We start from the raw sequence: 18,909 nt of genomic DNA, 5'->3' as shown, positions 1-18,909 counted from the left end.
CTAGTGCCCAAGGGCAAAGCCAAGGTCGTAGTTCCCAATACTTAGTATTTATTTATTTTACCTTTTATTTAGCAGGTAGGTTCTCTGAGCACGGAGGCTCTTATTCAGCAACGCCCTGCTTCACACTCACACAGTTCCACACGCTCACACCTCTCCTCTCCTCTCCTCTCCTCTCCTCTCCTCTCCTCTGTTCTCTCCTCTCCTCTCCTCTGTTCTCTCCTCTCCTCTCCTCTCCTCTCCTCTCCTCTCCTCTCCTCTCCTCTCCTCTCCTCTGCTCTCCTCTCCTCTCCTCTCCTCTCCTCTCCACTCCTCTCCTCTCCTCTCCTCCCTCTCCTGTCCTCTCCTCTCCTCCTCTCCTCTCCTCTCCTCTCCTCTCCTCTCCTCTCCTCCCTCTCCTGTCCTCTCCTCTCCTCTCCTCTCCTGTCCTCTCCTGTCCTCTCCTCTCCTCTGTTCTCTCCTCTCCTCTCCTGTCCTCTCCTCTCCTCTGTTCTCTCCTCTCCTCTCCTGTCCTCTCCTCTCCTCTGTTCTCTCCTCTCCTCTCCTCTCCTCTCCTCTGCTCTCCTCCTCTCCTCTCCTCTCCTCTCCTCTCCTCTCCTCTCCTCTCCTCTCCTTCTCTCCTCTCCTCTCCTCTCCTCTCCTCCTCTCCTCCTCCCCTCTCTTCTCCTCTCATCTCCCCCCTCCACTTTTCTCTCCTCTTCTCCTCCTCTCATCTCATCTCTCTCTCCTCTCTCTCAGAGAGAGAGAGAGAGAGAGCAACAACATGGTCGGGATTATGAGAACCAGATTAAGCTGAGTGGTATTTCCTGTTTAGAGAAACGGCCACAGAAACATGTGCCTCATCTCACGTGGCAATAGTTATGACATGAGGAATAGTTGTGACATGAGGAATAGTTGTGACATGAGGAATAGTTGTGACGAGGAATAGTCGTGACATGAGGAATAGTCATGACATGAGGAATAGTTGTGACATGAGGAATAATCATGATGATTTCTCCATGCTACATACTTTATTGTATGATTTATCCATGCTACATACAATTATTGTATGCAATTTTCAGTATGTGATCTGCTACATAAATGTATAATAATGTATACGAGAGAGATTTTGTATGCGTACAAAAAGCAGCAACATGTGAAGTTTCAGTTTCAGTTTTTTTTTTTTTTTAAAGGATGGTACACATTGATAAACATTTCTGTAAATGTGTCAGTTTTAGCCAGCTGGCTAATTCGCAACTGTAGTCCTTTTGGCAAGATGTTATGAGACCGACAATACACCTAGAACGAACAGAAGCATCCAACATAATAATAAAAGCAATAATAAAATACACAATGAACTGATTAAAAGTGATCACATGTTTGATTGGTTAATAACCAGGTATCGAGAGTTTTTGTAAAGGTGTGGTAGGTAGCACAGTGTCTTATTCCAGTGGGTAGGATGTTCCAGAACTGAGTGGCTCTGACTGCAAAACAGCTTTGCAATGGATGGAATAGTGTATATAGTGTGTAGTGCAGCAATGCAAGTCCGGTTCACAGTTGTTGTTATTGTTGTAATGTAGAAGTGGGAGTTATGTCACCGGGGGTTGGGGGGTTGGGGGGTTGGGGGGCGCGGGGCGGCAAGTTGATGGTTGAGCAGCCTGACCGCCAGTGGATAGAGGCTGTTGGTCAGTCTGCTAGTAAGTATGTATGTATGTAGTAGTATGAAGAGGGCTCCATTTTATAAAGTGTGTCCTCGTCTCTGCAGGCGTCTCGAGACCTGGTGTGTTTCCTCCAGCTGGACCACGTCAACGTGTACTACGGCCAGGACTACCGGAGCAAGTACAAGGCTCCCACTGACTACTGCCTGGCTCTCAAGGTACAGCCCTGTCCTTACATCTTATAATAATAATAATAATAATAATAATAATAATTAGGGATGTCCCGATTCGATCCCGTGATTTTCAGAAGATCGGGATCGGAATTCTTTTTAAATTATTCAACAAACATGACCATGTTCACGTCTTAAACTCATACTGAGGCCTTAGTTTTGGTTTTAAATTGCACATCATCATTCATTTATTTATTGTCACACAGAGCAGAAGAATTTTGCCAAAACAAATGCATTTCCTTTGATTTAATTATACATCAAATGATTTATGTCAAGGATGAGGGACATCCACTAGTTGCAGAACTTGCAGTCACCTGATTTTTACAGACGATGGCGCCATTGCTCTCATGAAGCAGCAGGTTGGAGGCGGAGTTTTTAGATTACTCCGGTTGCAATGCCTCGCTTGAATGAAGTTAACTTTTCACCTGGATAATGTCAACATTCAGGGTGAATGTAATGGGAGAAATTGGGATGGGAGAAAAAAAAAATTAAAATTTATAATATTTTTTTTTATCGGATCGGGAAAGATCGGTATCGGTAGATACTCAAAATCACATGATCAGGATCGGATCGGGAGCAAAAAAATGTGATCGGGACATCCCTAATAATAATAATACAGGACTACCGCAGCAAGTACAAGGCTCCCACTGACTACTGCCTGGCTCTCAAGGTACAGCCCTGTCCTCACATCTTATAATAATAATAATAATAATAATAATAATAATAATAATAATAATAATACATTTTATTTATGTAGTTGTTGTTTTATTGTGGATCCCCATTAGTCTACACCAAAATGAGACTACTCTTCCTGGGGTCCAAACATAAAAAAATACAAACACACAAAAAAGTAAAATAAAAATATAAAACCACAAACATTGAAGTACTCGCAAGAAAACATCACAACAAACAAAACAGCGGTTGATGGAGGAGGCAGACTTGAGGGACCGGGTGGGAATGTTTTTTTTTTTTTACTTTATTTATAGACGATGTGCATTTACATTAATCATTGTTACATGAAATATGTTTGCACCAGATTTAGCAGAAGCTAATTTCCATCTGTAGTTTACTGTCCAAAACACATGAAATACAAACGGTGCAAGAGTTCAAATTATATATATACACGTAAAATGCCAGACAACATACACAGGACATGCAGCATAAAGAGTGCAAAGTACATACACATGGAAATGCAACATAACATGCACATTATGATATAGCACAGTGCCAAACATAATGATCTATTATTGACACTTAATACGATACAAGATGAGTTCAAAAGTGCAAAGTAAAAGTGACTGAGTCTCTTCTTGTGTAATCATATACACATGGAGGTCAGGATCTTGTAATCTATGCCGTGTTTAATGGGAAGCCAGTGGAGTTGGCGTAGAACGGGGGGGGGGGTGACTGATGACAGGGGTTCTGGTGATTATACGGGCAGCAGCGTACTGGACCAGTTGGAGCTCATGGAGGAGTTTGTGGGGGAGACCAAAGAGAAGGGAGTTGCAATAATCCAAGCGGGAAGTGACGAGGGAGTGGACCAGGATTGCGGCGCTGTTGTTGGGAGTGAGTGAAGGGCGGAGGCGGTTGATGTTGCGAAGGTGGAAGTAGGCGGACCGGATGGTGGTGTTGATGTGGGAATGGAATGATGGGGTGCTGTCGAGGACGACACCCAGACTCTTGACCTGGGGGGAGGGGGAAACCAAGGAGTTGTCTATGGTGAGGGTGAACCTGGGGTGCTTGGTGAGTGTGGACTTATTGGACATCGTCTCTACCAGAGACACCGTAAACCGTTTGAACAACCTTAAAGCTGTCTAGTTATGTTGTCTGTCTAGTTATGTTGATTAGTTAAGGATCTCAATGCAGAATTAAAGTTTTTTTTTAGTTTTTTTTTTATCGAAATTCTAAACCGCATTGGCGGTTCTCTTTCTCTGTTAACAAACCGTTATCAAATCCTTTTTAGAGGACTTTTGAGTCATTGAGAACACCGTCTCTCTCTCCTCTCTCTCTGCAGCATCCTCAGATTCAGAAGAAGTCGCAGTACATAAAGTACCTGAGCTGTGATGACGTCAGGACTCTGCACCAATGGGTGAACGGGATTCGCATTGCAAAGGTGAGCCTTTTATAGAGCTATCTGTCTAATTATGTTGTATGTTACCATGATATCTGTCTAGTTATGTTGTATGTTACCATGATATCTGTCTAATTATGTTGTATGTTACCATGATATCTGTCTAGTTATGTTGTATGTTACCATGATATCTGTCTAGTCAGGGTACAAAATAGTCACACGCCCACCGCCACAGGCTTGTAGATTTAATGTTTGGCCGTCATAAATTAAGGCCTGGGCGCCATCTGGCGGCCAACAAAATCCACTGCATGCGTCGGCATTAATATGATGCGGGGAGTAGCCTCCAGCTGGAGGGAGAAATGTCGTGGGAGCGGGCGAAAGTTGCCCAATCTGGAACAATCTCCGGGGCTGCAGCTGGCCCCTATTGGATGCGGGCGTGGTGAGTTGAAACGAAAGTGAAACTGTGTGTGTGTGTGTGTCACGTCTCACGTGTCCGTTCTAATGTTTACAAACAATGAACCTTTAAATGTAAATGAGATGCGCTCTGCTCACGAGATCAAGTTTGTAACATGAGACGCACACGAGGTCTGTCTTCATCCGTTCTTTAGCCTACAAAAAAAACCTGCAATCGTGTTTTTGATTGTGCTCTGATATTTAATTTTGCATTTGATTTGACCAAATATGTGGAGGCATATTTTGTACCCTGGTTATTTCGCGTTTGTAACGTCATAACATCAGTGGAGGCTGCTGACTGATTAATAATAAGCTCTCTTTATTTCACGGAGCATAATGTGATTTCGCGTTTGTAACGTCATAACATCAGTGGAGGCTGCTGACTGATTAATAATAAGCTCTCTTTATTTCGCGGAGCATAATGTATAATGTTATTTCGCGTTTGTAACGTCATAACATCAGTGGAGGCTGCTGACTGATTAACTCGTAACGTCATAAACCAACTACCAGATTCACTCGTCACTGTACATCAGTGGAGGCTGCGTAACTGACTAACTGATTAACTAGAAACTGCACATTGAGGGGGTTTGAATCACGCTACATCAGTGGAGGCTGCTGACCAGATTATTATTATATTATATTAGGGGTGGACGGTATTATTATTATTATCTATTATTATATTATTATTCCATACAAGGCTGGATGCATTACAGACTCAGCTAACATCCCTTGTTGCCTTGTAGGTGGCAAGTATGGATTTGTTTATCTTGTTTGAAGTTGTTTTAATATGTTCTTTAATTCTTTTGCTTCCATATTGTAAATAAATTCGCAATAAATTATTTGCATTTAAAACTATTAACGCTGACTCATTCCTTCAGTCCACTCAAAATTATGCTAATATTCCTTATGTTGTTTATGATATTAATTGAAAATAGCATACGAGAGTATTATATAGTAATAATAACACATGGCGATATACTAAAAAGCTATTTATAATTTTTGGCTGGTAAAAAATCTGGATGGCTGGTAGTTTTTAAAACCTACCAGCCAAATGGCTGGTAAGTCAAAAAATTAAGTTTGTTCCCTGTGTCTAGTTATGTTGTATGTTACCATGATATCTGTCTAGTTATGTTGTATGTTACCATGATATCTGTCTAGTTATGTTGTATGTTACCATGATATCTGTCTAGTTATGTTGTCTGTCTAGTAGGGGGTGTAACGATGCGACCTCACAGCGATTAAATTTGATTACGATTCTTCAGGCAACGATTCAATGCATCATGAAATCTCTTCATTTGACCACGATTCGATTAATTTTCTATTAGTTAATTCCCCCAAAAATGTTGAATACACAAATGTGGCTGGGGGAACTGATTCACTCAGCATGAATGGACTATAGGTCAATAAAAAAAAAGAAAAAAAGAAAATAAATCATTATTTTTAATTTTTATTTCGATTCTAATCGATTCTAACATTTTCAAATCGATGCAGTTGAATCGTCACATTAGGATCGATGCATTTCGATGCATCGTTACTGTCTAGTTATGTTGTCTAGTTATGGTGTCTGTCTAGTAGGGCTGACCTCGACTAGTCGAATAGTCGACGAATGGATCGAAAGGAGCCGTAGTCGACTGCCAACCTCTTAGTCGAATGCAAAAATTCAAATTAAAAAAATATATTATATATATGCATTTATTTACATTCTTTCCAAAAGCAAAGAGGCCTAGAAGCGTGGCTAACACTAATGGCGTGCATACCAGAGGCTAACTGCCTACGAAAACAGGCAAATATCAAGATGTATCCATCAGTGGACCAATTGCATGCTTTTGCAGAGAACAAGAAGCCTTCAGTCGACTCCTTCAGACATTAAGCCCTGCCCCCCACAGCCCAAATGGAATGATGCATTAGGGGGGGACCAGTCGACTACCGGCAAATGTTGGTCAATCAAAGTCGGGGACAGGTGTCTAGTTATGTTGTCTGTCTAGTTATGGTGTATGCAATCTAGGGCTGTCTTAAATACTTCGAAGCTTCGTTCGATGGGCATGGGATTCGAATATGAAAATAAAATTCGATTATGTAAAAAAAAAAAGAAAATATGACTTTTTTTTTTTGGTCCAAAATCTACTCTGCCTCTCTTTGTTAATTACAACAAGCAATGCTGTTTGTTATTTAAGATGGGGTCGGACTCGGCACTGACAGATTTGTGTTCATTGTGCTGCTTTTATAAAGCCTCAAATGACTGCTTACAATATTTCATGGAAGCAAAGTGTTTCGTTTGTCTAAGATTTTAAAAGGTTTAAACTTTACAGCACTGACAAAGTTGAACAAAGTGCTGTACAAGTCCCACAACATTAAAAAAAAGATTTATTTTTATTTTTTTAAATCTTTAAAAAAAATATTATCTCGAAGCTTTGAATTAAAATCGAATCTCGGCCCGAAGCTTCGAATTCCAAAAAAAAATATCGAAGGTCAGCCCTAATGCAATTACAATGTCTCATGTCCCTTGTATGTGCACGTAGTTAAATGCATCACGTGTGTGTGTGTGTGTGTGTGTGTGTGTGTGTGTGTGTGTGTTGTGTGTAGTACGGGAAGCAGCTGTACGGGAACTACCAGGAGGCCATGAAGAGGTCGGAGGCGGCGTACGACTGGTCCTCTCTCTCCACCGCCAGCATCCGCTCAGGCTCCAGCTCGGCCAGCATCCCCGGTGAGGTTAACACGGGTAGAACCAGCTGTTTACCACCCCACGGTATCTTCCTCTTCCTCTTCCTCCTCTAGTTGTTAAGGCGAGACGGTACCCCCAAAATCGTCCTTTTTGCTTTTTTTTCTCTCTCTCGACGATATTGAGATTTTGTTATATTTTGCTTCCTAAACATGTCTTCTATGTAAACTAGTGACAATAAAACGTCAATAACACACATTTAGTGTTTATTTTTACATAATTGTATCTTGATTGTGTCCATGGATCACAATTACAATACAGAACTTTGAGGGAGTTTTCTCAAGAACAAGTTTTTAATGCATTTATTTTACTTTTACCCACAAAGTCTTGGAACTCAAAGAAAGAAAGAACATAGTACCAAACATAACACCAAACTTTTCCACATTTCTTCCCATCCATATCCTGCTTCTAATTACAGAAGGGTTTGTTGATATATCATTCATAGCCAGGTTTTTTTTTTCTTTTTTTTTCTTTATTGCAGGAAAAACATATTGAACATTTACAGTTATAGGTATTGTACATTTTCCATCTTTTTTCTTTTTCCCCCCCTCATTTCCCCTTCCCCTCCCTCATTCCCACCCCACCCCCCCACACCGAGGTTGTTGACAAACACTTCTGCAAAATATACAAACACATAGCATAGATGTTGCTGGGAAAGAAAAACAAAAAACAAAAAACAAAAACAATATCAATCAGACCCATCTGCATTGTGCACAATTATTTTAGATAAAAAGAGATAAAGAAAAAACTAAAAACACAAAGAAAAACTCTCTAGCACGGATGTGGCTGTGGAAGAAAGTCATCAATGATATTATGTCACTCCTTCCCCTACCCCTACTTATAGTGTTGTGGTAATTCTTGAATAGTTTGATCTTCTGCAGCTGTGTCCCTCGTTCCCCTCTCCCTCCCCCAGTTACCCACCCACCCCCCCGGGGTCTCATTCACACCCATACATACCAGGACAGGGAAGGGGGGGGGGGGGGGGGGACATTGGAAAATAGGAATAAAATAATAATAAAAGATAAGGAAGTGCAGTTAGAGGTGTAAAGCTCTATCCTTTCTAAGTCTCTTCATTGATAGTCAGGGTATCGATGTGTTGCAGAAATGGTTGCCAGGTCACATGGAATGTTTCAAGGGAGCCCTTTAGGGAGAATCTGATTAGTTCAAGCCTAATGCAATGTAGTATCTCATGTATCCATCTGTTGTGAGTGGGTGGGGAAGGGTGTATCCACTTAAAGAGAATAAGTCTCCTAGCGAGGAGGGTAGTGAACGCCACAACTCGTTTTGCAGCCCTAGATGCGTCGAAGGGGTATTCGGGATACCGAAAAAGGCAGTGAGTGGATCAGGGTCCAACGTCACACCCAGGACCCTACTCAGTGTATCAAATATTGCAGTCCAAAACTCTGTGAGTTTGGGGCACGTCCAGAACATGTGCATATAATCGGCTGGAGATTGTTTACATCTATTACACGCATCCGTTCTATCCGGGTATATCTTTGCTAACCTCGCATTGGTGTAATGAACCCTATGCAGGATCCTACACTGCAGCAAACTGTGTCTTGCACATATAGAGGAGGTGTGTACAAGGTCTAATATATGATCCCATTGTTCATCTGTAATGATAATTCCCAGATCTTCGTCCCATTTGGCTTTCAGGGAGTCTAAGCAAGTTGGGTTCATCCAAAATATTTTATCATATATAATTGATACGAGCCCTTTCCGCCCGGTACCGAGCGATAGGAGAGGGTCAGTCCTAGAGTCTGGAGGACGGCCAGGGAATTGTGGGAATTGGTTCTGAACAAAATGTCTGATCTGAAAAAAACAGAAATGGTGGGAATTTGGGAGACCAAATTTTTTTGATAATTCTGAAAACAAGGAGAACACACCTCCGGATTAGAGGTCATTAATGGTTAGCAAACCTTTGTTCGCCCAGCTTCTGAATACCGGATCAGAACAGGACGGTAGGAATAGGTGATTGCGAGAGATTGGAGCTAGCCCAGACGGAGCGTGTAGGCCAAATTGTTTCCTAAACTGATTCCAGATTTTCAAAGTATCCGTTACAATTTGGTTCCGAGCCACCTGTTTTTTTTTTTTATCCACTTTTTCTCCCATTTTTCTATATTTTCTCCCATCCCAATTTCGTATCATCCAATTCAACCCTCCCCTGTCACGAACGCTGTTTCTTGCCTCCCACAAGCCGGCTGCAATGTGGACTAAGTCATACATAGCACAAGTCCCCTCCGGTACTTGAGGTAACAGCAGTCGCATCTTTTCACCTGCGCAGCTCGATCTCTCAGTGGCGAGGAGTAACGCGTGGGAGGCTCACGCTGCCCCCGACACTTCCTGATTCTACTGCGCAGGCGCACCAACCGACCTGTAGGAGTCGCTGTCCACAACGCCCGATCCCCACCCATCAGTTTCCCACCCCCTAATACGGCCAATGTGTATTAGTATGAACGACCAGCTAAACTGAAAGCAATGTGGAGCGCTGGGCTCGAACAGGCAAGCCCAGCGTCTCCGTCATTCGTGGCGAGCGCCTTGCCCACTACGCCATGTAGCCGCCATTCCGAGCCACCTGTTTAATAGGGATTGAAATGGGTAATTGGGATGTTGCCACAGACCAGAGTGAGTACTTTGAAGAGGAGACTTCCATCCGAGCCCATTGGGGTTGGTCTTCTTCCTCCCTCCTGGTCCTCCAGTAAAGGAGTTTGTTTATATTACATGCCCAGTAGTAATAGCGAAGATTGGGCAAAGCCAAACCCCCTTCCGATTTGGGAAGTTGCATGATCGTCCTCTTAATACGTGCTCTTTTGTTACCCCACAGGAATGAACCTATAAGTTGATCAATCGAAGTGAAAAAGGCTTTATTAATAAATATTGGTATATGCTGAAAAGCGTATAAAAATCGGGGTAAGACCACCATCTTTATCAGGTTAACCCTTCCCAGAAGCGAGAGGGGGAGAGAGGACCATCTCGTCAGATCTAACTTAAAGCGATCTAGCAGAGGATGGAAATTTTTTGCGAAGAGCTCCGTCGGTGATTTGGCCATAAAAATCCCTAGATATGTGAATCCTTCCGTGGCCCTTTTAAAGGGAAAAGCGATTGAGGAAGCCGTTCCGCAGATGCATTAACAGGTAAATATTCACTTTTCTGGAGATTAAGTTTGTACCCAGAGAGCTGCCTATGTTGTTCTAGAATATCCAGGATAACAGGGATGGACGATGACGGATTGGAGACATAAAGTAGGAGATCGTCGGCATACAATGAGAGTTTATGAACCAGGCCGAACCTCTCAATCCCCTCGAATCTGTCCTCACTGCGAAGCCATATGGCTAAAGGTTCTGCGGCGAGCGCGTAGAGCAAGGGAGAAAGCAGGCATCCTTGACGGGTGCCGCGATAAAGCGCAAACTGGCCCGACTTGGTACCATTCACATTAACCGAGGCCACCGGGGACGAGTATAGGAGTTTTATCCATGAAATAAAGCCCGGGCCCAAACCGAATTTCTCAAGTGTATGGAACAGGTACCTCCATTCCACTCTGTCAAACGCTTTCTCACATACACAACACATACAATTCAGAAAACGTGCAATACATTTTTTCTCCATTTTATGTACATAACAAACTGGGAAAGTTTCATAGTGATATATCTATAAAAAATATTTGTTTTGCCTATTAGGGGGTACCGTCTCACCTTAATATGCTCAAAAGGTACTACTCTTTACCAACTGCACACTGTCTTTTTGCACGTGTTTCTCCCCCAGAGTCCCAGTCTAACCACTCTGTGTTTCTCCCCCAGAGTCCCAGTCTAACCACTCTGTGTTTCTCCCCCAGAGTCCCAGTCTAACCACTCTGTGTTTCTCCCCCAGAGTCCCAGTCTAACCACTCCGTGTTTCTCCCCCAGAGTCCCAGTCTAACCACTCTGTGTTTCTCCCCAGAGTCCCAGTCTAACCACTCTGTGTTTCTCCCCAGAGTCCCAGTCTAACCACTCCGTGTTTCTCCCCCAGAGTCCCAGTCTAACCACTCTGTGTTTCTCCCCCAGAGTCCCAGTCTAACCACTCTGTGTTTCTCCCCCAGAGTCCCAGTCTAACCACTCTGTGTTTCTCCCCCAGAGTCCCAGTCTAACCACTCTGTGTTTCTCCCCCAGAGTCCCAGTCTAACCACTCTGTGTTTCTCCCCCAGAGTCCCAGTCTAACCACTCTGTGTTTCTCCCCCAGAGTCCCAGTCTAACCACTCTGTGTTTCTCCCCCAGAGTCCCAGTCTAACCACTCTGTGTTTCTCCCCCAGAGTCCCAGTCTAACCACTCTGTGTTTCTCCCCCAGAGTCCCAGTCTAACCACTCTGTGTTTCTCCCCCAGAGTCCCAGTCTAACCACTCTGTGTTTCTCCCCCAGAGTCCCAGTCTAACCACTCCGTGTTTCTCCCCCAGAGTCCCAGTCTAACCACTCTGTGTTTCTCCCCCAGAGTCCCAGTCTAACCACTCCGGCCAGTCGGACAGCGGCGTGGACAGCGGCTCCTCTCACGGACGCTCCCAGAGCGTGGTCAGCTCCATCTTCTCCGAGGCCTGGAAGAGAGGCACGCAGATGGAGGAAAACACCAAGGTAGGCTGCCAGACATTGATGCCCAGATAAGTTGGATGATCCACTACAACCTTAAATTGAGAGGCCTCAAATGAGACCTCCTTAGTTTTACTGTTAACGGCCAACAACTCACTTTTGTGCATATTCAATGTATATCCAGAGATACAGCCGAAATCTCTGAAAAGAGCATGGGGAAGCGATTCCAAGGGGTCAGATATATGAAGTAACAGGTCGTCGGCATAGAGGGATCATTTGTGTTCTTGGCCAGCCCTATGAATTCCCCTGATCCTGTCCTCCGTTCGCAACTTCATAGCTAAAGGTTCTATAGAAATCGCGAACAGGAGAGGGGATAGTGGGCACCCCTGTCTAGTTCCGCGATTAAGTGGAAAATAGGGGGAGTATACATCATTTGTCTTGACACGAGCCATGGACGAGTTATACAGGAGCCTTACCCACGAAATGTAAGTTTCACCTAGACCAAATTTTCCAAAAGTATAAAACAAATAATCCCACTCCACCCTATCGAACGCCTTTTCGGCATCGAGTGACCGAGCAATCTCAGGTATCGAAGATGAAGGGGTATATAAAATATTAAACAGCCTACGCAAATTAAAGAAGCCCTGTCTGCCCTTTACAAATCCTGTCTGATCCGGAGATATCATAGAAGGCAACACATGTTCTAATCTGAGAGCTAGAGTTTTCGATGGTATTTTACAGTCGACATTCAAAAGTGATATTGGGCGGTAAACATTGCAACAGGTCTTTATTCGATTTTAAAAGAAGTGAAATTGTCGCTTGCTGGAGAGTAGGAGGCAGGCACTTGGAGTCGAAGGATTCCGAGTACATATCCAGCAAGAGCGGAGACAGTTTGTCACTGAATACCTTAAAAAATTCCACCGGAAAGCCATCTGGACCGGGTGATTTACCAGACTGCATTGACTTGATAGCCAATTTGATTTCTTCTATGGTAATTTGCCTTTGGAAAATGTACTTTTGACGCAGATAGATGATTAATGATGCATACTGGATCTGTAATGTTGCCCACATCCCCGGCAGCCCGTCTCATCTCTCCTCTTGTGTCCCTCCCTCCTGACAGATGAGGGAAGCTTCCAGAGGGTCCACCCTGCCCCACGCGTCTCACAGCCACCGCCATCACAGCCAGCATTCAGCCGAGCACCCCGCCCCGACACCCCCTCCTCAGCCTCAGGCTCAACCACATCCCCACCAACCACAACCACAGGCTCAACCACAACCCCATCCCCACCAACCACAGCCTCAGGCTCAACCACAACCACAGCCTCAACCACAACCACAGCCTCAGGCTCAACCACAACCCCATCCCCACCAACCACAACCCCAGACACATCACCAGCCCCAAGGCCATCCCCAGCACCCCCAGTATCAGCACCCACCCCAGCACCCCCAGTATCACCACCCACCCCAGCACCCCCAGTATCAGCACCCACCCCAGTCCCAGTACCAGCACCCCCAGCCTCCACCGCCTCAACACGTGGCACCCCTATCCCCCCATCTACCACCCCTATCCCCCCATCTACCACCCCTATCCCCCCATCTACCACCCCTGTCCCCCCATCTACCACCCCTATCCCCCCATCTACCACCCCTGTCCCCCCTCCATGCACCTCAGCAGCAGCAGTCTCCACAGACCCGTAGCAGCTACACCCACATGCCCCCACAGCAGCAGCCCTCCCCTCCGCCTCCCCCCCCTCCCCCTCCTCCTCCTCCCCCTCCCCCCCCGGTCCACAGTGTGTCCCACCACTCGCCGGCCCCCACCCACATGTACAAGTTCAGCACCATCAACAGGCTGCACAACCAGAACGCCGGCTCCGCCTACTACAAGCCACCGGCCCAGCAGGTCCTGCCCCCCCCGGCCCCGACTCCCCCGCCTCCCGCCAAGACCCAGGCCAATCACGTCCCGCCGCCGCCTCCTCCCCCCCCGCCCCCCTCCATGCCGGCTCCCGGGTCCGCCATGGCCGTGTTGAGGCCGGGCCCCCCGGGGGGCCACCACTTCGCCGGGCCTCCCCCCCCTCCCCCTCCCCCTCCTCAAACCAACGGAGTGGCCTTCTTCCCCCCTCCCCCTCCCCCGCCGCCCGTCTCGGCGCCCACGTCGGCGCCCACGTCGGCCCTCTTCCAGCCCAACGGCCCGGCGCCGAAGCAGCAGAGGTTCCCCAGCCCGCCCCGGGACCTGCTGTCGCCCAGCGGGCTGGACGACGCCCCGCCCCCCGCTCCCGCCCCGCCCCCTCCCCCTCCCCCGCAGCAGCCTCAGTTCCCCCCTCCGCCCGCGCCCCCCAAGACCTTCACCCCCGGGTTCCTTCCCCAGACCGCCCCGAAGCCCGTGTCCCCCGTCGCCCCCTTCCCCCCGGCTCCGCCCCCCGCCGCCTTGGCTCCGCCCCCGCCCCCTCCCCCGCCCGCCCCGCTGAAGAAGCAGTTCAGCCTGCAGACGGCGGGCCACGCCCCCCCCCCTCAGACGGGCCACGCCCCTCCGCCCACTCTACCCAAGCAGCACAGCCTGTCCAAGCCGCCGCACGCTTCTCCCGCCGGAGCCCCGCCCACCACCTCCTTAGTCAAACAGATGGCCAGTCAGTTCCCGGGGGCCTTGTCCCAGGCGGCCAATCACATGGAGAGCCCCAAGGCGCCCCTCTCCCCCCCCGCGGTGAAGGCCAAACCAAAGTGGCAGCCCGGGGGGGGTGGGCAGCAGCTCCAGTCTCCCGACTTCCCCCCTCCTCCTCCCGACAGCGGCATCGGCTTCCCCACCGCGGCTCCCCCTCCTCCTCCTCCTCCTTCTCCACCCCCACCTCACGCCCCCGTCACGGGCCCCACCCCGCCTCCTCCCCCTCTCCCCCCTGGAAGCATGGGCTCGCCCATGAAGAGGTCCCCCTCTAGCTCCTCCTCCGGCTCCGCCTCCTCCTCCGGCTGGGGGGGCAAGAGGCCGCCTCCCACTCCCCAGAGGAACTCCAGCATCAGGGACGACTCCTCCGCCTCCTACCAGGAGTGCAGGGAGAACTTCCGGCTCAAGTTCGGCTCTCAGGGCGTCGGCCCCGCTCCCCCCCCCTCTCCCTGCCCCTCCTCCTCCCCCTCCAAGGAGCCGCCCCCCCCCCGCCGCCGGGCCCCCCGCGCCCCCCAAACCGGGCAAGCTGAACCTGGCCCACCTGCCTCCGGCCCTGCAGGGCCACGTGAGGCAGCAGGCCGGCTTCCCCTCCCCCCCGCCCCCGCCCCCCGCGGAGTGTGGTGCCTACTTCCCCCCTCCCCCGCCGGCCTCGGAGCTCTTCCCCCCTCCCCCTCCTCCTCCCCCCCCCGGCGGCGGCGGCGACGCCCACGGACCGCCTCCTCGGGTGGCGGTGGTCAACCCCCAGCCTCAGGCCCCGCCCCCTCCCCCGCCCGCCTCGCTCGTCAACAACGCCTCCTGGGGGAAGAGCTCGCTGAAGAAGACTCCGCCCCCCACGCTGGTGCGCCGGGGGGGAGGGAACGGAGGAGGCGGGGCCCCCCCCGAACCCCCCCTCTCGCCGCCGCCGGCCCAGCGCCACGCCCCCCCGCCCACGTCCCCCAAGAGCAGCCCCCAGGGGGGAGGAGGAGGAGGAGGAGGGGGGGGGCACAACTTCCTGGACGACCTCCACCGGACTCTGAAGCGCAAGTCGGTGGGGCGCCAGGGCTCGCTGCCCTCCAACCGTCTGTCGGGGGGCAAGCTGGAGCCGGCCGCGGGGGGGGGCACCTGCACCATGGACGACATGGCACTGCTGCCGCCTCCGCCCCCGGAGCTGCTCCTGGACCAGGCCGGCAACGGCAACGGGGGAGGAGGGGGCTACATGTCCGGGAACATCTCAGGCTATGCAACGCTACGGCGGGGACCCCCGCCCGCCCCGCCCAAGCGGGGGGACACCACCAAACTGACCGGGGAGTGTTGAGAGAGAGAGAGAGGGAGGGAGAGAGACACTAATGGATACTGAAGTGAACCCCCGCTGGGGGGAGAGAGAGAGAGAGAGAGACAGACAGTCAGGGAGAGGAACCGGATTCTTGGCGGTGGCGAGCGCGGACCTGACCCGGTGTGTGTGTACAGTATATACAGAACGCCAGGACCACCACCCATCGTCGTCTGCTTCTCTTCTTTGCCATAATGTTTGTGCCACGTGTTCCAGAAAGCAGAAGAAAAAAACACAAAAAGAGAGCGAGAGAGCGAGAGAAATGAATCCGTGAGAAGACTCTTCAGGATTGGTACTGCATGGCCCCCCGGTGGAGACCAGCTGTATGACACCGAGCTCTTTTTGTTTTGCGCGCGCACGTGTGTTTGTGTGTGTGTGTGTGTGTGGGGGTATGAGTATGTGCGTGTGCCCGAGCGTGTGTGCACCCAGTGTGTACCCGTGTGTGTGTGTGTGGGAGCGTGCGCGGGCATCGTGTGTGTATTTGGTGTGATGTAGTTAAACGTGTAAGAAGGCCTTTGTGGAACAGGGATCGTTTAGTTTAGATTTTATATGAAATTATTTAATGACATGAAAGGATTTTTCTTATTTTATAATTGCGTCTTTTAATAGTTGGTGAGGAGTAAGGAAAGGAAGGAAGGAGAACGAGAGTGGATCTGATTTTCAGGCCGTCACGTTAGTGTAATGAAAGTTTCAGGGCGTTGATGTAATGAAAGTTTCAGGCCGTTAATATAATGAAAGTTTCAGGCCGTTAATGTAATGAAAGTTTCAGGCCGTTGATGTAATGAAAGTTTCAGGCCGTTAGTGTAATGAAAGTTTCAGGCCGTTGATGTAATGAAAGTTTCAGGGCGTTTATGTATTGAAAGTTTCAGGCCGTTGATGAAAGTTTCAGGCCGTTGATGTAATGAAAGTTTCAGGCCGTTGATGAAAGTTTCAGGGCGTTGATGTAATGAAAGTTTCAGGCCGTTGATGAAAGTTTCAGGCCGTTGATGTAATGAAAGTTTCAGGCCGTTGATGAAAGTTTCAGGGCGTTGATGTAATGAAAGTTTCAGGGCGTTGATGTAATGAAAGTTTCAGGCCGTTGATGAAAGTTTCAGGCCGTTGATGTAATGAAAGTTTCAGGCCGTTGATGAAAGTTTCAGGCCGTTGATGTAATGAAAGTTTCAGGCCGTTGATGAAATTTTCAGGCCGTTGATGTAATGAAAGTTTCAGGCCGTTGATGAAAGTTTCAGGGCGTTGATGTAATGAACGTTTCAGGGCGTTAATGTAATGAAAGTTTCAGGCCGTTGATGTAATGAAAGTTTCAGGCCGTTGATGTAATGAAAGTTTCAGGCCGTTGATGTAATGAAAGTTTCAGGCCGTTGATGTAATGAAAGTTTCAGGCCGTTAGTGTAATGAAAGTTTCAGGGCGGTAATGTAATGAAAGTTTCAGGGCGGTAATGTAATGAAAGTTTCAGGCCGTTAGTGTAATGAAAGTTTCAAGGCGTTAATGTAATGAAAGTTTCAGGCCGTTGATGTAATGAAAGTTTCAGGTTAATGTAATGAAATGTTTCAGGGCGTTAATGTAATGAAAGTTTCAGGGCATTAATGTAATGAAAGTTTCAGGGCATCAAGTTAATGTAATGAAAGTTTCAGGGCATTAATGTAATGAAAGTTTCAGGGCGTTAACGTAATGAAAGTTTCAGGTTAATGTAATGAAAGTTTCAGGGCGTTAATGTAATGAAAGTTTCAGGGCATTAATGTAATGAAAGTTTCAGGCCATTAATGTAATGAAAGTTTCAGGGCATCAAGTTAATGTAATGAAAGTTTCAGGGCGTTAATGTAATGAAAGTTTCACATTAATGTAATGAACGTTTCAGGGCGTTAATGTAATGAAAGTTTCACATTAATGTAATGAAAGTTTCAGGGCGTTAATGTAATGAAAGTTTCACATTGTAATGAAAGTTTCAGGGCGTTAATGTAATGAAAGTGCTGGGGGGAAATAAAACATTTGAATGAACAAGAAGCCGATTTTAGTGACGACGAAAGAAAAGGATGTTTAAAAATCGAGGCCAAGGCGTTGTAATCAGTTACTTAGTCAAATCAGAAGGAGGCCTAAGATGCAAGTCAGAAGGAAAGCCTTATATTTCACCATGAATTAGAGAGAGAGAGAGAGAGAGAGAGAGAGAGAGAGAGAGTCTGGCCTGTGAAACTGGAAGAAAAAAAAACAAGTTTTCTCTTTTTTTTTTAAACTTAATGCAAAAGAAAATGTTTGTTGTTTGTTATAGTGGACGTTGAGAATGATCCAGACTTATCTTTCTTAAACTATGGGTCACGAAAACCTCTCGTGTTTTGTGTCGGCATTATGACAGTGCTCCAACCCTCTGAGGTGTGAGGGGTCTTTTCTTCTTTTCTTCAGTTCAGGAGCTCCAGAACTCCCATTAGGTCTTAACTAGGGATGTTCGATATTGGCTATTTTTTTTCTTTCCCATATCCGATATACCGATATTGTCCAACTCTTAATTTCCGATACACCGATATCAACCGATACCGATATATGCAGGGTCCCCCCCCCCCAAAAAACTGAATAATTTCAGGTAATTAACATTACATATCTCTTGTCGCGAAATTAACACAACATTATGCATACTTTTGACAATAGATAAATTAAGAATTTGTTCTTACTTGCTTGCCTGGGTAAATAAAGGTTAAATAAATGTAAAAAGAATATATATATATATATATTTAAGCGATACCGGTAATTTCCGATATTACATTTTAATGCCAATATCGGCCGATAATATCGGACATCCCTAGTCTTAACCCTTTCACTACCAAAGGGTTAACCCTTTCACAACCACACTACAGAAGGTTAACCCTTTCACTATCACCCTACAGAAGGTTAACCCTTTCACTACCACACTACAGACGGTTAACCTTTCACTACCGGTAGTGAAAGGGTTAACCTTCTGTAGTGTGGTAGTGAAGGGTTAACCTTCTGTAGTGTGGCAGTGAAAGGGTTAACCTGCTGTCGTGTGGCAGTGAAAGGGTTAACAGTTTTGTAGTCCGGCAGTGAAAGGGTTAAAGGGTTTGAAGACACCCCCCCCCTGGAGGCCTCTGATGGTGTGTCATGCTGTGTGTGTGTGTGTGTGTGTTGGATCGCGGACCTGATCTTTTATGTTTATATTTGTACAGTTCCAGCTGCTGCCCCTTCCTTATTGGTCGCCTTTTTTTTAAGGGGTCGCATGGTCCCACGATCCAGGAAGTAGAATGTACCCATAATGTCCCGGTGTTCTTATTCCGATCGCCCAC

At 47.4% G+C, this 18,909-nt stretch overlaps 1 protein-coding gene across 1 annotated transcript in view; it reads left to right on the top strand.

Annotated features, from left to right (window-relative positions):
- LOC311240557 (uncharacterized protein) overlaps nucleotides 1-18,459 on the top strand; it is a gene marked incomplete at its 5' end in the record, with an annotated part of 59,473 nt that extends 41,014 nt beyond the window's left edge. Inside the window, 6 exon segments of the mRNA XM_084329134.1 lie at nucleotides 1,742-1,852; nucleotides 3,879-3,977; nucleotides 6,972-7,092; nucleotides 11,568-11,704; nucleotides 12,780-14,791; nucleotides 14,793-18,459. Coding sequence (XP_084185260.1) covers nucleotides 1,742-1,852; nucleotides 3,879-3,977; nucleotides 6,972-7,092; nucleotides 11,568-11,704; nucleotides 12,780-14,791; nucleotides 14,793-15,606 — 3,294 coding nt within the window. The 3' untranslated portion in view covers nucleotides 15,607-18,459.
- Between the last annotated feature and the right edge of the window lie 450 nt (nucleotides 18,460-18,909).

Source organism: Notolepis coatsorum (genome assembly GCF_963971535.1).
Source record: "Notolepis coatsorum genome assembly, chromosome: 1".
NCBI lineage: Eukaryota > Metazoa > Chordata > Actinopteri > Aulopiformes > Paralepididae > Notolepis > Notolepis coatsorum.
The sequence above is the reverse complement of the archived record's forward strand: the minus strand, read 5'-3'. Positions and strand labels throughout refer to the sequence as shown.